Raw genomic sequence first — 18,551 nt, forward strand, 5'->3', positions numbered from 1 at the left:
AAGAGTTACTTTGATTCACAACCATGTGGTCCTTTGCAGGTGTCTGAATGATGTCACATGATATTGACCACATGACCTAATCCAAAATGGTCCCTTTATCTTGGTTACGGCAAATGACATCAATGAAATACATTTTTCCGGACTTTTTTCTCATAAAGCAATGACTTCTACACATAATTTTAAAATCATTTTGCATTATGTTGCTATATAATGGTTTAAAATCATGCCAGAATAAAAAAAAAATATATACATTTATTACATTTTAAGATATTTTAATTACAAATGAAATGGCTGTATTGGCCTTTGGATGTTTAAACCAAATGACTTTTGACCCTTCAAAATCTTCAAAATACCTTTATATGTAGCAAAATATATTTAAAACGTTTTGGATTCAATAAAAGAGATCCAGTTGGACATCATACTTTGGATATCATATCTTTTTTTTTGTTTTGTTTTTTAAATATTAAGGTCTTTGGACAAAAAAAAAAAATGACCCATCATGTCACTGGCCCATTATATTTATATATTTAAAAAAAAAAAAAAAAATCACACTGGATGTTTTAACAAACATTAAGCATGTTCCAGGAAGATATTAAAATTTCAAAACTTTAAAGCAAAACAGAATCAAGCATTTTCCAAAGTATGTACGAACCCTGGATTTAATACCACACACCTGAAACAGACAATATTGACTGAACCACTTTACAGCTACAATATTATAGAAACATGGCATGGCATTCCTCCATCTTCTGTGTATTACAGGTACAGTAAGTGGGCCAGGATCTATGGCATCCGTTAAGCAGCTCAGGAAGTCTGGTCCTCCAAGCTGGGGAAGAAACTGAAGACTAAGTTTTTATTCTACTTTCTGGTCTTAACTTCTTCTTGTTGACACTCTGATGTTTTTTGGTCATTCCAAACTTTTTCTTGTTGAACATGGCCTTTTTCCGCCTGAGAGTTTTGACATCTCTCCCACAGATCCAGTCATTCCGTTGAGCTTCCCACTTCAGCTGCTTAACATCTGATTGAAGAGACGCAGGAAAATCAGAAACAATTTCAATCAACAAAAGAAGCAAATCTTTCAATCAATCAATTAAATTATCAATCATAGAAACAGTTTAATCAATCATAATCAATATTAGTCAATAATCAATCATAGTTTATGTAGCTATTGCACAGTTTGGAATAATAAAGCATATTAAATTGTCTATTAGTGTGCATGCACACTTTTTTCCACTGGAAAACAAACAAATCTATTATCAACACTCACTGGCTTTGTCCACATTGGCCATTGCATTCATACCACTGTTGTCAAACTTCAAGCCTGCGTTTTCTTCCAGCAAACACCCAAACTGTTTAGAAAGAAATTTCCTGTTCATTCAGCTGCATTAGAAAGGTGCTTAAAATCTCCTTCTGATACGTGCACATCTAATTCACTAATAATTATTTTCAAATGAATAAAAAGTTAAAAACATTTTTTAAACATCAAGCATATCACAAACACTGTCAATGGATCTTGTATTTAACCTATAAACCATCTACCTCTTCAGCTGATGCAAACACTGCATAGTCCTCCATTTTTCTTTTCCTTTTCTTTTCAGGTTGAGGGCCTTTGGGATGATGGGTTCACACACACACACACACACACACACACACACGAGAAATTAGATTTAGTTGATTGGGAAAAAACAGGGTGAATCTCACAATTACATTTTGAATAAGAAACAATGCACAATGAAAAATTGAGCCAAATTAAGCCAATTTTTAGGACCTCATTACAGTATATAATGTAACAGAGTTTGTGTTGAGTGGCATCTACTGAAAATTTACTGCTTTGAAATACTGAAAACACAGCACTGGACTTTAAGCACTGAATCTAGGAGCTCTTCTGCTTTGCTTTTTCGACCACTTTATTGGCATGGCTCTCATTTCATTGCCAATGACTCCTAGCAGTCCCCCACCCTGCCAATTTCAAAAACTCACTGGATCTACATGAATCATGTATTTCATTTTCAATTGACTTATTTTTTCAAATGTAATAATCATTATGTCTCTTGCTGCCTTCTTAGCCAGGTCACTCATGTAAGTGAACTTTCAATAGATTTTATCTCAATGAGTTTTAACTTGGTTAAATATAGTAAAGCCTGACCAATTTATTTTTTATTTTATCTTCCGATGCAAGCCTGTCGCAGATATATCTGCATCGGCATATATGCCGCAGACTTGCCACCGATATGTACATTGAACAACTTGGTTCACTGTGAGCGCTGTATGCTTGAATATGAGAAGTCATTTACGCCACCATCACCGGGGTGTTGATAGTGCGCGAGCGCAGATGAGACATGTACAGCAAACGTTGCTATCTGTGTTTAAATGAGCAAGACGTGAAAGAGAACTCACGCACGCTGTAAGATTTGTGTGCGGTCATCTGAAGCGTGCACACACTTATTAATTCACACAAACTATGTCAACACGAGTATTCTAGCAAAAATAAGTCAGTAATGACTTAAGTGAACGTATAACAGTCGAGAAATACAATGCATGTGTAACAGTATATGTACTGGATTGTGCATTAAGTCTTAAAGGGAGAGAGAAAAAAAAAAACTTATTATTGCTGTCTGTGTTTTTAATGTAAATCAAACAACAAATGACAAAGAAATCACTCACTGCTTTTGACTGAATAGTTTTTGTAACTTCAATAGTGATTAATCTTTACTTAATGTATACAGTGAAGATAAGTGAAGATACAAAAGTAAAGTGAAGATATGCAGTGTTATTTTATAATGTTTATGTTAAAACTACTGATACCTGAAATACCTGCTCTTGCTTGTAGTTTGATAATTTTTTCTTATTTTTTTTCTTTATTTTTATTTGACAGTTGTCCTATTTTCCATGAATTAGCACATACTGAACCGTACTGAAACCGAGACCCTAAAACTGTAATAATAAAACCAAACTGAGTAATTTGGACCATTGTACCCCTATAATATACACAAAGAATATCGGATGATATAACAATATTTGACTTTTTTTACTCCCTAGTTTCGGCAGCCGCCTCCAAAAACCCATATTGGTCGGGCTCTAAAATATAGTGTGAAATATCCACAAAAAAAAAAAAGGCAATTCCTTAATCAGAGCTTACCAAAACAGTCATCTAGCTGATACAATGACTTTTTTTCTTTCTTAGATTTTCCATGGAAATAGGGATGCTCATTTTGGTTAAATTTCCCAACCGACGCTCGTTATCCGATTATTAACCGTTAACTGATAAGATTATAATATTGTATAGCCTATATGATGATAATATGACATATATAAATAAAAAATACAATTGACGAGTGTCTGTGTCTTCCACGGGTTTATTTTAACATGCAAACAGCAGCATAGAACAGATAAACAACAGAACCTGGATTCACATTATCAAATTGTCACCAGGGGCGGCGCCAGCCGATTTTGCCGGGGCTTCAGCCCCGAATGTTTTGAGTCAAGCCCCGAATGTAATGAGTGTCACTGAGAAAATATGAAACTGGACAATAGCCTATGTAAACCCACGAAATCATAAGTTGCTTTATTTCATTGCGCTTTGGCTTTGCATATACTGCATACAGCCTGTAAAAATAGACCTTAAAAATAATCTAGCCTATAGAATACATTTCTTTGCTGTCGGTAGCCTATGGGCTACTCCGTTTCTTCCTCTCTGTTGAATATGCAGCAGGTAGGGGAGGAGCTAGCACAGTCAGTCAACCGCAAGAGTGCGAGACAGTCAGCAAGCAGGAATTTCAGGTTAGAGGTTTCTTAACAGTGCTCTCAAAATATAATTTTTCTTAACACATCCCTCTATTAAAATACGTTAAGCAGTTCAATACCACTTTTCTACAGTATCCGACCGTACACCGGCCGCGCTTTCTCTCTCTCGCACATTTGCGCACACAATCAGCTGGTGATGATCAAAATAAAAGCTCAAGGATTTATCTTTTAAAAAGAAATGTGTACAAAAGTATTGTAAAAAAAAAAAAAGTCAATGCTGTTTCTTTGTTCAATTTGCACACTGTACATGTGTTGAAGCTCTTAATTTTGAGTTTCCAGAGTGCACCAGATTGATGCATTTAACCTTAAAATGTACAAAATTTTCTCCCGGGGGAACATGCCCCCGGACCCCCCTAGAGCTGGTACGTTCAATAAAGTTTTACAAATTACAGTGTCAAATAATGTACATTTTCTGTACAAGAATACGATAACAAAAGCTCCTTTCATGTCAGTAAAGCTGTTAATAGAAAATTTAAATGTCTTTGGACAAACATAGATTTGGGCTAAGCCCCGAATGTTTACAATGTCTGGCTCCGCCCGATTGTCACGCACCTGCAGCGTTTCTTACAACAGAAAAAAATAATTTAAATAAAAAGGCATAAATAAATAGGCCTACACTAAATATTTTTCACTTAAATGTTTAACAAATTAAGATGACAAAACAAAAACACGGTGAATCCATTGAAGCTTTTTAACAACCGGTATTTTAGACATTTTTTCCGTCAAATAAAAATAGCAGGCCTACCTCAAGGATTGTTATTGTTATGACCACGGACTGTGCACGTGTGCATATCGAACGCGTCTTTCCGCGCTCATGGGCAAAGGAGTTTCTTTGAAAGGCTCGCGCAGGAGACTAAGCGGAATGCGGGAAATTAAGTATACCATGGCCCTAAATTGTAATGGACTGGAGCTCACGGTTCACATCGAGAGAAATGGGAACGCGGGGGCACCGCGATGCGACCGCAAAAGGCACTTTCACTTTCGTGACAAAAGTGCATGCCACTGATAAGCTTTGTAAATGCAGTATTACAGTAGCATACACATACCAATTAAACGCGCAGGTCTCCTCTCGTGCGTCCTCCCCACTGTGTCGCCGGTCGAGGCAATAATTTTCGTTTCGCTTTTAGATATCTCTTTTATAGATGCCATCAATGCTTTTAACTCAAAACAGTCCATAAACTACAAATCCTCACGAAAACTTCAGTCAAGCCAGCTCGCGCATCAATCTGAGAGATCAGCCTCTTACCTTAAATCAGGGGTACTCAACATGCGGCCCGCGGGCCGCATCCAGGCCCGTCAGCATTACATTTGTGGCCCGCATCATGCTACATATAAATGCATTTTTATTATAATTTGCATTCAAAATTAGCGTGAATATTAACGTTATTTCATTTTTTTTACACGTACACTAGGGTAGGCGTACAGTGCGTGTGACGCTGTAATTATCAGCAGAGAACGCGTACAGTGTACGCGTGCAGCACAGTTTTTCTAACCGCAAAGAACAATATAAACTGAAAGCACTTTGCACGCGCATTGAATAGTTTTTGCACTAATTTAGTTTGTCCACAAGGTGTCAGCACTGAAACGGGCTGTTGTTTCAGTCTGAAAAGAAACCGAGAACACAGAACAAGAGTAACAACAAACGACCGTGTTGAAGAGCGCTCGTTTGAGGGGATTAAAAGATACCAGCAACTCTAATTTTAAACAAGTACAAAGACATTTTATTGTAACTATTTGAGCGAAAAAGACTAGACAAGCATGAATCTCTCTAGTGCGCATGTGTCGAGCACTTGTGTTCGTGAACGCCATCAAAGGCTCGTGACTGTGCGCGCAAGTAAAAAACAAAGTAACCTTATTTTTCCATGATGAAATGCAGTTGACATTCCCCAAACTTTTCATCATAAAAAACAAACCTTTTATTCTTAATGTCAAATGTGTTATAAACAGAAAGCAAGCAGAGAGCGCTCCCATTACAGATCTGTCATCACATCATTGAGCTCACGGAGAATATCTTCTTTATCATGTTTACAACATTGGTTATAGTTAGATAATTCATATTTGAGATAATTCATAATTGTGACTGAACATTAAAAGAAAAAAATATTTTTGGATTCTGACCAAATTAAAAGGTAGGTAATAATAATACAAATAATAAAACATTTATTCTCTGAGTATAAATAGGTGCTATAAAAAGTGTTAAAAAGGTGCAATGGAGGATAAAAAGACTATAAAAAGTGCAATGTTTTCGTCTTATGGACAAACTCTTATCAGCCAGAACAGCCAGTCCCTAAATTTCTTGTGAAAACTTTGTTTTTCTTTATGCATTTGTACATTAACAATACAGCGAGACAAGTTATTAATCATTTTTTAAATGCCATTTACCATGTTCAGTGACACTTTAAAAAGGACACCATACTATTAAGACTTAGCTAGATAATAAACTGCACTTTTGGTAAATAAACAGTAAAACTACAAATATTGTCTTAAGTAGGCCTAAATAAAAGTCTTACGATCCAAGTTATAATTTGTGGCCCTTCGCATTTCATTGGGTTAAAATGCGGCCCTCTTGGCCTCTGAACTTGAGTACCCCTGCCTTAAATTGTCAAATTTCTCGGTTTCTGAATGGACGGTTTGGCTTGATTGACAAACGCTAACGTTCGGCCACGATTTATATACCATCGACCTGTCCTAAAACGTTAGCACGCTGTGATCGATTGCTTGGAGATTGCGTGTTTCTCTGTTCAAGAGCGCATTTCCTGTTCTTCACATCTGCGACAAAACAGTTGATTATTTATGAACGAAAGCTCACAGAAACCTGAAAATGGTCTCATTTGAAAGAAAATATCCTAAGCTAAAAGATGATATATTGTGACTGATTGAAGCAGCCCTTATCAAAAGTGCGGGGGTCGATTTCTGTCTTTTCAAAACTGCGGGGGTCCTCCTGACCCCCCTGTCCCCTCTATCGAAATGGTCAGTACTTCTTTTCGCTCGCTTCATTTTGCTTGTTTCTGGCACGTGAGAAACGCCCCGCGAGTTAACAAATAAGCATATCTGTATATATAGCATATTTTTCTTTTACCATGCAGCAAAAAAAAAAAAAAAAACGTTTAACTGATAGTATTAATCGGTTAAAATTCTTACTTTCGGTTAACGGTTAAACGGTCAATGTGAGCATCCCTACATGGAAATCTTTTCCATTTCACATTTTGCATTATCTTTGAAATTATGAGATCATACTTGTTTTTGTTAAGCTGGATAATGAAAATTGCGGTTTTGACACACCTGCTTCATCATCAACATCTTCTTCTGTTTGCATGAACTCTCCACCTTCGTCCTCACACTCATCTTCAAAATCATCCATACTACCCAAAGAGACCTCCTCATCATCAAGGTCATCAAGGTCATCAGAGTCAGAATCAGAATCTTCTTGATCTTTACTTTTCTTGGACTTAGGCATAACATTGCTGCAACAAAGATTGTTTGGCCACATTAACTGTTATTAACATTACTGGATAAAGATTTTAAGATAATTTAAAACAATATTTGTAAAACAAATAAATCTCAAATCTGACAACGCATATATAATACGGTTTGTTGAAAATAACACGTAACAGTCTTGCACTTGAATGGACAAATTAAGACATAGCAGGTTGTGTCTTATGTGAACGTAAACAATCAAGAAAGTGTATCAGTATTTTGGATTTGTGTATAAAGCTGTTGTCTGTGTTTTTAATGTTAAAGGTGCCCTAGAATCAAATTGAATTTACCTTGGCATAGTTGAATAACAAGAGTTCAGTACATGGAAATGACATACATTGAGTTTCAGACTCCATTGTTTCCTCCTTATGTAAATCTCATTTGTTTAAAAGACTTCTGGAAAACAGGCGAATCTCAACATAACACCGACCGTTACGTAACAGTCGGGATCATTAATATGTACGCCCCCAATATTTGCATCTGCCAGCTCAGGTTCAAGGCATTAGACAAGGGCCGGCAGTATTAACGTCTAGATCTGTGCACAGCTGAGTTAGACTAGGTAAGCAAGCAAGAACAATAGCGAAAAATGTCAGATGGAGTGATAATAACGGACATGATCCATGATTACATTATATTTTTAGTGATATTTGTAAATTGTCCTTCTAAATGTTTCGTTAGCAAGATGCTAATGTACTGTTAAATGTGGTTAAAGTTACCATCGTTTATTACTGTATTCACGGAGACAAGAGCCGTCGCTATTTTAATTTTTAAACACTTGCAGTCTGTATAATGCATAAACAACTTCATTCTTTATAAATCTCTCCAACAGTGTGTAATGTTAGCTTTAGCCACGGAGCACTATCAAACTCATTCAGAATCAAATGTAAACATCCAAATAAATACTATACTCGCATGATCCGAAGCATGCATGCAGCATGCATGACAAACATCTTGTAAAGGGGGGCAGGGAGAGCGAGATTTAAAGGGGGCGACTTATATTACATCTTGTGAAAGTACGTTCTAGGGCACCTTTAACAAACAACAAAAGACAAGGAAATCACTCATTGCTCTTGACTGAATAGCTTTTGTAAGTTTAATAAGAATTAATTGTTAATTGTTATAGAGTGAAATATGCAATGTTATTTTACATTTGGTTACTTTTCTGTATTTTTGTACCTGAAAACTACTCGTCCCCTTGGAATTATAAGGTTCTATCTGCGTTCTGAGCAGTTTTGAGATATTGAACTTCAAAGTTTTTGTATTCCATATAGCAAAAACTATATAAGTTAAAAAACTATATATAAGTTTTCAAACATGAAAATGACAGGGAATGTATTATAAATATAAATGTATAAAATGTATTCTAAATATACTAAACATATTCTAAATGTAGTCTGAATATACAATATAAATGTCCTCTCAAATTTGTAAATGGAGATTTTTGGAATGGGTCAAACTCAGATAGAACCTTCTAATACTAAAAAAAAACCCACTGTTTTTGTTTGCAATCATTTTCAAGAAACACATACAGTTTGCTTAATTTGTTTTAAAACATAAAATTAGTGTTGTAACAATGTGTTGACATGCATGAGAAAGTTCAATTTAATGGTTATGACATTTATTTCATATTTTAAATGAATATTTTTTTCTTGTTCAAGCATAAAAGGCCATGCTAAATATTTTTTCCAGTGCAGATGTTAAATTTAGCTATGAATATGATGCATGGCAATGCTTTCATTGACAAGATCATAAATAAAACTGTCGATCAAGAAGTTTCTAATAAACATTGCGTTGTGTGAAATTATTTAGTCTTCTCTTCACCAATTTAGCATTTATCTGAACTCTCTTCCGCTATCGTGGCAACATGACAAAGAACACTGATCCTGATTGGTGCATTGAAAGGGACATTTTTAACAGCCTTTTTTCTTTCCTCACAATCTAGCTCTTTCCCAAATAGGACACAAGGAAAGGGTGCCTTACACCACACCTGCATTGTTGTTACAACACGATAAGTTAAATTGTATGTTTCACAGTGTAAACAGCACTGAACATACCTTGCAAAGTCCAAGTCATCATCCTTGAACTCAGTGAAAAAGCTGTCGCCTTCATAAGCATCTGAGGAGACAAAGGTTTGGGCAGGTTACTCACAACAGGATGATCTAAAGTATAATGCTAAATGGTTTTGATTTCAAGGCCTACCAAGAACCCTATCAAATTCATCATCGTCAACGTCCTCCACACTCTCATTGTCTTCATGTCTGTTTGGCCTTTTCCACCGTTTCTCTGCATCTCGCTTCTTAAAGTACCTGAGTGACACATAACAAATTTAGATTATTTTCATCTTTTAAATGACAACAGTCATTAGTATTTGCTTGACGCTTCTACTAACCTGTAGAAGAACACCTCATCCACAGGTATCTGACTCTCCTCTTTGGCCAGATATTCATCACAGTTAACTGCACAAAAAAGAAAAAAAATTGCTGTTGTTCATGAACTTTTATAAGTTAATATGTATACATGTTTTGTAATTAATTAATTTGTCTACAAAAATGTCCAAAAGTTGAATACACTGTAGAAACATTGGGAGTAGTTATGTTCATCAAACATGTATCAGCTTCATTAGGCTGCATTCCAACTAGGTCCTGATGACCCTTAACCTTGGGGAGGGGACATATCTTTAATGATGATACATACCCTCTACTACTGTTCTACTACTGGTGTGTTTATGAGAAGCATGAGACCATGTTGCATTAAGGAGACTCCACCATCAACTACCACATAATGAAACTCCAGAGAGTTCAGAGATCATTTTAGAAAACTTACCACCAACTTATGAATTTGCTCAAGTTTGCTTAACTTGTGGCAAGTGTAATCAATGTTATGACTTGCTAAACACTGTTCGCAGATGGAAGTCATGCATGCTTGCAAAGTCTTTAGAACAATAGGCAATTCAACTAGTTGATCACTAGTTGAGATCCAATCTAAACCTCTTTGACTTCAAGGCCCCCATTGCCCACAAAAATATTTTAAGTTGTGCAGGAGACCTCAGGAAAGTTATCCAATGTTCATAGCTCCATTAGTTAGCTGAAAACAACTCTACAGACCATCTTATATACTTTACTTGTCAACCACAACAATGCAGGACTCACCAGGTAAGGACTTAATATTGCTGAGCGTCCTCCTGAATTTGGGCTGCATCACCGTAGCATCTGTGTTTTCTAGAATACAAAGAATAGAATTAGCAAAATGAATGAAGTCACCAGTTGAAGAGTTTAAATTGTAATTTTGTAGAGTTTGCTTACGTTTTCCCTTCATTTGCTTTGGATTCCTAAATACAAAGCGATCTAAGAATCGGATAAGTGTGAAGTCCTGAAGTGGATCCCCTGTGTACAGAATGAACTCTCCCTGGGGGTCAAATGAAGGTCCCACTTTATATTAGGTGTGTACTAACATTTAATTCAATAATTGTTTACATATGTTTTTACATTGTACTTCTATTTTAAAAATACATGCATGTAACATTTGCAATTAATTTCTGTAATTACATCTATGATTACACTGGTGAGCCTTCCCTTACCCCTTAACCCACCCTTAAACCTACCCATAGCACCAAACCCATCCTTTCTTTCTTTCTTTTTTAACGCCATACCAGCTTCAAAGGCTATATTCATGGCGAGAATAAAGTATAATTAAATCAAAGGAAGATTAAAAAAGATGTTTCAAATTTATTTCCTCTAAAAATCTTAAAACCATGCTTGGGCTCACTTGATTAAAAACCTTTTCAAAACTATCAACAGAGTAAAAACGGTTTCTCACAGGGGTAAATGTAATACAGTCTAAAAGGATATGTTTAATGGACAATGGATTTTGACAAGATGAACATTTTGGATGGTTTTCTCCTGAGAGTAAAAATTGGTGTGTCATTTTTGAATGTCCTATTCTACATCTTGTATATATAACTTGATTCCATCGTTCATCAAAACAGGAATTATGTTTTTTCCTCACATCAGGATTTATTTCACGCAACTTATTATTTAGACATTGATCCCATTCTGATTGCCATTTATTTTTGATGTATTCTTTTATCGTTTGTTTTAAGTCTGTAAAAGGTATAGAACACTTTATTGATTCTGTGGATAGTGCTTCTTTTGCTGCATTGTCCGCTTTCTCATTTCCAGCAATTCCTGAGTGTCCAGGTACCCAGCAAAAGTAGATGTTAAAAGCCTTTGATTTCAGCATTGATAATGTAATGAAGATCTTGACTATTGTTGGATGATCAGTTTTCATATTTTCCAGTGAATCCAGGCATGATTTTGAGTCAGTCACTATTAAGAATTTCTTCTGTGAAGATGTTTCAATAAATTTTAATGCCAACAATAAAGCGTTTGCTTCTGCTGTGAAGATTGAACTTTGATCTGGAATACGTATTCCTTGATGTACTTCATTCGTAGCAAAAGCTGCCGCTACCTGGTTTCCAGATTTGGATCCATCTGTGTATATTGGAGTATATTGGGGATAAATAGCTCTTATTTCTAAAAATTGTAGCTGATAATCATTTGGATGTGTTTCAGATTTTTGATTCTTTGATAAATCCCACAAAATAAAGGGTTTTTTGATATCCCAAGGAGGAATTTTGCAAAAGTGGGTTTGTTCCAGGATGTTTAAATCTAATTTGAGATTTTCCAGATGAGGTTTTATTTGTAGACCAAATGGACGAATATGATTTGGTTTTCTTTCATACATTATTGAATACTGGGTTGAAAAAACTGCTGGATGTGCTGGGTTTCCTTTATTTGTTTTTAATTTAATTGCATATTGTAAGGCCAACTTTAATCGTCTGTTTTCCAAGGAAGGTTCATTAGCTTCTACATATAGACTTTGAATTGGTGATGTTCTATAAGCTCCCAAAGCTAGTCGTATGCCTTGATGATGTATAGTATCCAAGGATTGTATGTATGATTTCCTGGCAGATCCATATACAATACTTCCATAGTCCAACTTTGATCGGATCAGTGTTCTATACAAGTTCATAAGTGATGTCATATCTGCTCCCCATTTAGTTGTGGACAAAACCTTTAAAATGTTCATGTCTTTAGAACACTTCTTTTTAAGCATTTTAATATGTGGAATAAAGGACAGCTTATTGTCAAAAATTATGCCAAGGAATTTAGTCTCCTTTTCGACTTTAATGGGAGTTCCATCCAAAAATAATTCTGGTTCATTGTGTAATGAACGAAGTTGACAAAAATGCATACAGACAGTTTTTGTTTGTGAAAATTTAAAGCCATTTCGTACTGACCATGAGAGCATTTTATTTATTTTTAGTTGGATTTTTCGTTCAATAATGTTAATATGCTTGCTCTTATAACAAATGCAGATATCATCTACATATAAACTACAAAGAACATCAGAACCAATAACTTGAGCAATACTGTCAATTTTAATACTAAAAAGAGTTACTGATAGAATACTTCCTTGAGGAACTCCAAGTTCTTGTTTATGCGGGTTGGACACAGTATTGTCTACCTTAACTCTAAAAATTCTATTCGAAAGAAATCTTCCAATAAAGATTGGCAGACGTCCTCTAAAATTTAGTCGATACAAATCCTTTAAGATTCCATGCTTCCAGGTGGTATCATAGGCTTTTTCCAAGTCAAAAAAACAGCTACAGCATGTTCTTTTTTAATAAAAGCATCACGGATATAGCTTTCAAGACTGACAAGGTGATCTGTTGTGCTTCGACCTTTCCTAAAACCACATTGAGCCTTACTTATAAGTTGTTTGGATTCCAGAAACCAGACTAAACGATCATTTACCATCCTCTCCATAGTTTTACATAAACAACTAGTTAAAGCTATAGGTCTATAATTTATAGGATCACAATGGTCTTTTCCTGGTTTAGGGATAGGAATAATTTCAGCTTCAAGCCAAGAAGATGGGATATTTCCTGATATCCAAATAGAGTTAAAAGTTCCCAGAAGCTTCTTCATAAAGAGGTGAGGCAAGTTCTTTATAAATTGGTAATGAACTTTATCTGGTCCAACCGCTGTATCATGGGATTTCCTAATTGCTCGTTGTAGTTCTTCCATGGAAAAATCCTGATTGTATGGCTCTAAATTATTTGAACTAAAATTTATTTTCTCTTTCTCTTCTTGAATTTGGAATGTTCTAAAAGCAGGAGAACAGTTCTCAAAAGATGAATTCTTTTCAAATGTTCTTGCTAGAATATTTGCAATATCTTGTTTTGAAGTCAAGAGTAAGTCATGTTGCTTGATGTGCTGTATTTGCGAACCAATGGTTTCACCCTTCATTTTCCGTATCAGATTCCAGATTTTGGTTGATGGAGTACTAGGTGATATACTGGCAACAAAACTTCTCCAGCTTTCCTTCTTAACTTCATTGATGGTTCTTCTTGCTTTTGCTCTAGCAATCTTGAGTTTAATAAGATTTTCAGTTGATGGATGTTTATAGAAAAATCTTTCAACCTTTTTCCTTTCTTTGATAACCTCTTTACATTTATCATTAAACCATGGGAGTTGTTTAGATTTTTTGTTTAATGATGTTTTTGGGACTGTATCATTTGCAATAGACATTAGCGTTTCTGTAAAATTTTCCAAGGCGTCTGGGCTGTTCTCCACAAAATTTGCAAATCTCCCATAACATAAAGTTTGAAATTGATACCAGTTAGCTTTTTTGATTTTCCATCTTTGTGTTTTTGCCTCTTCTTCTTTTCCTTTAATAGTAACTATTATTGGAAAATGGTCACTTCCGCAAAGGTCATCCAATACTTTCCATGATAAATCTAAAAAAACTTCTGGTTGGCATATTGTTAGATCAATTGCAGAGTAAGTTCCATGCCCAGGATGTAAATAAGTATTTGACCCATTATTTAAAAGACATAAGGTATTATTATTAATAAAGTCTTCAATCTTCTTTCCTTTTGTATTACAATGATCACTGCCCCACAGTATATTATGACTATTAAAATCTCCCATGAGAATAAAAGGAGATGGAAGTTGATTTACAAGATCATCTAGGTCTGTGTGTGTCAAATTTAAGTCTGGAGGAATATAAATGGAGCATATTGTAATGGTTTTCTTTAGAGTTAGTCGTACTGCTGTCAAACCCATCCTAAAGTTAGCCATATCCCACCTCAACAGCAGCAAAAGTGTTTTGCAATACAACATTAACACAATAAGTACATTTTACTTGCATCAAAAAATAAGTACACAGTAGTTACACCTAACTACTAAATATAATAACTACTAAATTTTTTTTCTTAAATGGAGAGGGGTTTTAATCTCTTTTCTGTTGCACTATAAAAAACTAGCCAACCAATAAGATGCACACATTTGGTCATGTGCCCGGTTCCATTGCTGTTACATAATACTATGACTTGGTGGCACTAACTATTTTGCACAAACTATTTTGCCAAGCGGCAGTGAATAGTAGAGAAACAATCTGAAACGGGCACTTTTGTCTCTGTACACTCTTAAAATTAAAAGTTGTTTGTTGGCATTTATCACCGTGTCTACACGCTGGACATGAGCGACAAGACAGACAATTTAACCCATTATAATCAGTGATGCTGTCTACACTAGATGCAGCATGGCAAAAGAGTTGTTTCGAGGTGGAGCAAATTACTGATGAAAGATTACAAAAGAAAACTTTTCGAAAGCTTTCGAGCACTTGTAAATAATTCACAATAAGACCAGGAGTGTGTATAATTACAGTGAAAAGAGAGCATATTATTATCAGGGTGACTTTAAACAAGAGAAAGTCGTTACCTGCAATAGAGTCTTAGCAAAAAGAGCCACGGAGGGATGGAAATGAAGGCAGAGCTGAAAGAGAGAGCATGACATTTGAGCATAAATCACAGTGACAATGAGAAGAATGGAAAGACAGGATTAGTCTTGGTACCTTCTGCAGTTCCCAGAGGGTCGTGTGATCGGCTCCGCAGTATAAAGGGTTTCTGTTCATGGGGTCATATATTGCCTTATTTACACCACCTGAAGACAAGAGGGGTTTGCAATAACAGACCATCAAACTCTCAAGAGGTGAAAAAGGTGACATGTCTAAGAACTAAATTATTGTAGAGGTGACTGGGGGTATACTCCACCAGGAAAAATGTTTTATGATTTTAACATGTATATAAGGCATTCTGGTGCACTCTGACAACAAAGTAATGGACAACATTTGCTTCAAGTAAAAAAACAAAAACAAAAAAAAACATTTATTGACACTATAGGTTGGGCATTGACACAAATTTCTCAAATGGATTTGATTAACTTTGATTCAATACTTATTAATTTGGGGCCTATCTGGTACAGTAGATGGAAAATTTCCTCAAAGAAAAAAAATCTCTCAACTAATGCTGTATACTATATATTTAACCCCTGGTACATAACTATAATATTAAAGGTTAAAGTTAATTAATAACGTTATGCTAATAAATTTAATGACAATTATGTTTCTACTCATTTTTTTAATTTAAACATTTAAATGGCTGTTATAAAATGGATTTATTCAAACATTAAATATTGAAGAAAAGGTTAAAGGGATAGTTCACTCAAATATTAATTTAACCAAGCAGTTTAACCAAGCAGATCTCACCCCCCATTGACTACCATAGTATTTTTTTCTCAATAAAAATGGGGAATAACATTTTTTATACAGGTTTGATACAACTTGAGGGTGAGTAGATGACAATTTTAATTTAAGCAAACTATCCCTTTAAGTAAAATAGAATGAATATGAAATATAACAAATGTATTTAGCAAAATTCCATGCTGCAAGTTCATTTTTCTTGCTGACAAACAAGTTTTTGGACATTGAATGGCTTTTCTGAAGTAAATGTAACGTTATATGACATTGTCTACAAGGTGTTTTATTGTCATACTTATCTGACAGTTATCAGTTAGTAGTAAATGAAGAGATGTCATATTGATCACAAGTTCAGTGTGGAGTACCACAAGGCTCAGTACTAGGACCGTTGCTTTTCACTCTGTACATGCTACCCTTGGGAGATATCATTAGGAAGCATGGCCTTAGTTTTCGCTCTTACAGTATGATATTCAGCTCTATATTTCTTAGCGCCCTGATGAAACTTACCAATTCACAAAATTAACGGAATGCACAGCTGATATAATAAATTGGATGACCAGTAATTTCCTACTACTAAATTAAGAAAAAAATAGAGATTCTAATTATTGGACCAAAAACCTCTGCACATAATAACCTAGAATACTTTCTAACATTTAATGGCTGCTCTTAAAGTGCATATTGTAGGTTAGACATTTTTTTCGAGATGAATATATAACCTTGTACAAAAATACCATATAAAAAGGTACTGCAGGGTTTAAAAATGTTTTGCAGGACATAAGGGCATGAATTTAGTAGATAAAGTGACAGTCTCTATAAAAAACACTTTTTTCAGCGTTGCGTCATTTTACGTCACTAAAGGGAGTCAATCGCCGAGCTCTGTGTTGACTCAGTGCAGAGTAGGTTGGTATTCAGTAACAGCGGTCGTGAATCAGTGTGTTTTCGGTAGTTTTTGTATTCTATTTATCATCGTCATGGTACATTATTGTGTTTGTGGAGGCTGCACAAACTCCAGCCTGTCAGGACATCGAGCCCAGAGGTTTACTAACAAGAAAAAGGACGCTGCCATCTTCCATGCCAGGGTGTGTTTTGTGCAGGTGAAGAGACGGACTTCACTTCTGCATCTGCTTCAAAAAACGCGTTCAACATTGTAATACTAATTTTGTAAATACTCATTACTGTAAATGATTATATTATATGAACAAACTTACACACGCGATGCTTCGCGTTTTTACTTGAATCAATTTCAACACCGATGAATACAAATTATGTACACATGCATACAGTCTCACACTTACACAAAACTGTTTTGAATTATGTGCTGGTAATGTAAATACTCCAATTTCATTCATGCCATGTATATACTGTAAACGTATACATTCAAGTTCACACAACTATATAATCATGGCGTCATATACATCCTCACACTATCAATGAATGGGCAAGGAATAAACTCATAACACAGAATTAATGAATAAAGGATAACATTACATGAAACACATACAGTAACACTACTATGTTCGGCCGCCGGCGGGAGACATGATCACGGATCAGTCACAGATACAGCTCGATGAACACGTGAATTGTGCACCGTAAGTCTTTTTTTATTTATTATTATTATTATTATTATTATTATTATTATTTTTTATCATTTCATTTGCTAACTACCAAATCAGTCGTGATGAGAAACCGCTATATCACGTAACTTTAGTGTGGACGGATATTAACGCGTGTGACATACGCCTGATCAAGGTTTATTAGATTCTGTTATTAGTAATCTATAACGTTAGTCCTAGATGAGCAATAGCTTTGCTATTGCCTGATTCATGATAATAATCTGTACAATATTGTGGTCTGAGCACATATCGTTAGCTAAGCTAACATCGGTCGCTGCCCTGTTCTCCACTGGTTCTCCTCACACAACAGCTCAATTTGTCTCTTTTGACCGTTATTCTGTCTAATTCTGTCCTGTCCTGCTCTGCTCTCTTGACCACATAGCAGGCTAATTGTATGGCTGTGGTTAGTTATACTAGTATGTATAAACATTTACAATTTTCTCAGCATCTCAACTGTCATTGCGATCCATTGTTTTCCTATTGTTTATATTGATCGGACTCCCTTGAGTTACGTCACTTCCGATTTGGCATTTTTTCAGATGCGGAAGTAAAATTCTCACAAAAAAACGACTCCAGAAGAATATGTAGCATATTTATGTGTGTTTTTTCAAAAAAAAATTATTTCGTACATTATTTTTCTATACATTGAATCATTGAAGCTCTAACCTGCAATATGCCCTTTAAGTCTTTGTCATCCGTTAGGAACCTGGGTGTGCTCTTTGATACAAATCTTTCATTTGAAAGCCACATTTCTAGCATTTGTAAAACCGCATTCTTCCATCTTAAAAATATATCTGAACTACGACATATGCTCTCAATGACAAATGCGGAACAGTTAGTTCATGCGTTCATGACGTCAAGGCTAGATTACTGTAATGCTCTACTGAGTGGTTGCCCTACAGCTCGTACAAAATGCAGCAGCTAGAGTTCTTACTAGAACTAGGAAGTATGACCATATTAGCCCGGTTCTGTCAACACTAGTGTTGCATGATATACCGGTACTAGAAAGGTATCACGATATCCTGCTTTTAAAAACGGTCCGGTTCTTCATTT

The 18,551-nt window shown here is 35.4% G+C and overlaps 1 protein-coding gene across 2 annotated transcripts in view; it reads right to left on the reverse strand.

The window, feature by feature from the left end:
• Window positions 1-641: 641 nt before the first annotated feature.
• The window catches only part of cebpz (CCAAT enhancer binding protein zeta), a 38,612-nt gene continuing 20,702 nt past the window's right edge, over window positions 642-18,551 (reverse strand). The window contains exons 5-15 of one of the 2 annotated variants that reach the window (XM_067384706.1): window positions 15,202-15,290; window positions 15,069-15,122; window positions 10,584-10,686; window positions 10,431-10,499; window positions 9,671-9,737; window positions 9,481-9,587; window positions 9,336-9,396; window positions 7,087-7,268; window positions 1,540-1,607; window positions 1,268-1,349; window positions 642-1,018 (exon numbers count right to left, since the gene is read on the reverse strand). In XM_067384706.1, the coding sequence (XP_067240807.1) occupies window positions 846-1,018; window positions 1,268-1,349; window positions 1,540-1,607; window positions 7,087-7,268; window positions 9,336-9,396; window positions 9,481-9,587; window positions 9,671-9,737; window positions 10,431-10,499; window positions 10,584-10,686; window positions 15,069-15,122; window positions 15,202-15,290 (1,055 nt within the window). In that variant the 3' untranslated portion in view covers window positions 642-845. Of the gene's footprint in view, window positions 1,019-1,267; window positions 1,350-1,539; window positions 1,608-7,086; window positions 7,269-9,335; window positions 9,397-9,480; window positions 9,588-9,670; window positions 9,738-10,430; window positions 10,687-15,068; window positions 15,123-15,201; window positions 15,291-18,551 lie in introns of both variants that reach the window. The other variant, XM_067384705.1, reaches the window with a different exon arrangement.

The sequence above is a fragment of the Chanodichthys erythropterus genome, chromosome 4 (genome assembly GCF_024489055.1).
Source record: "Chanodichthys erythropterus isolate Z2021 chromosome 4, ASM2448905v1, whole genome shotgun sequence".
In the NCBI taxonomy this organism is placed as follows: Eukaryota; Metazoa; Chordata; class Actinopteri; order Cypriniformes; family Xenocyprididae; genus Chanodichthys; species Chanodichthys erythropterus.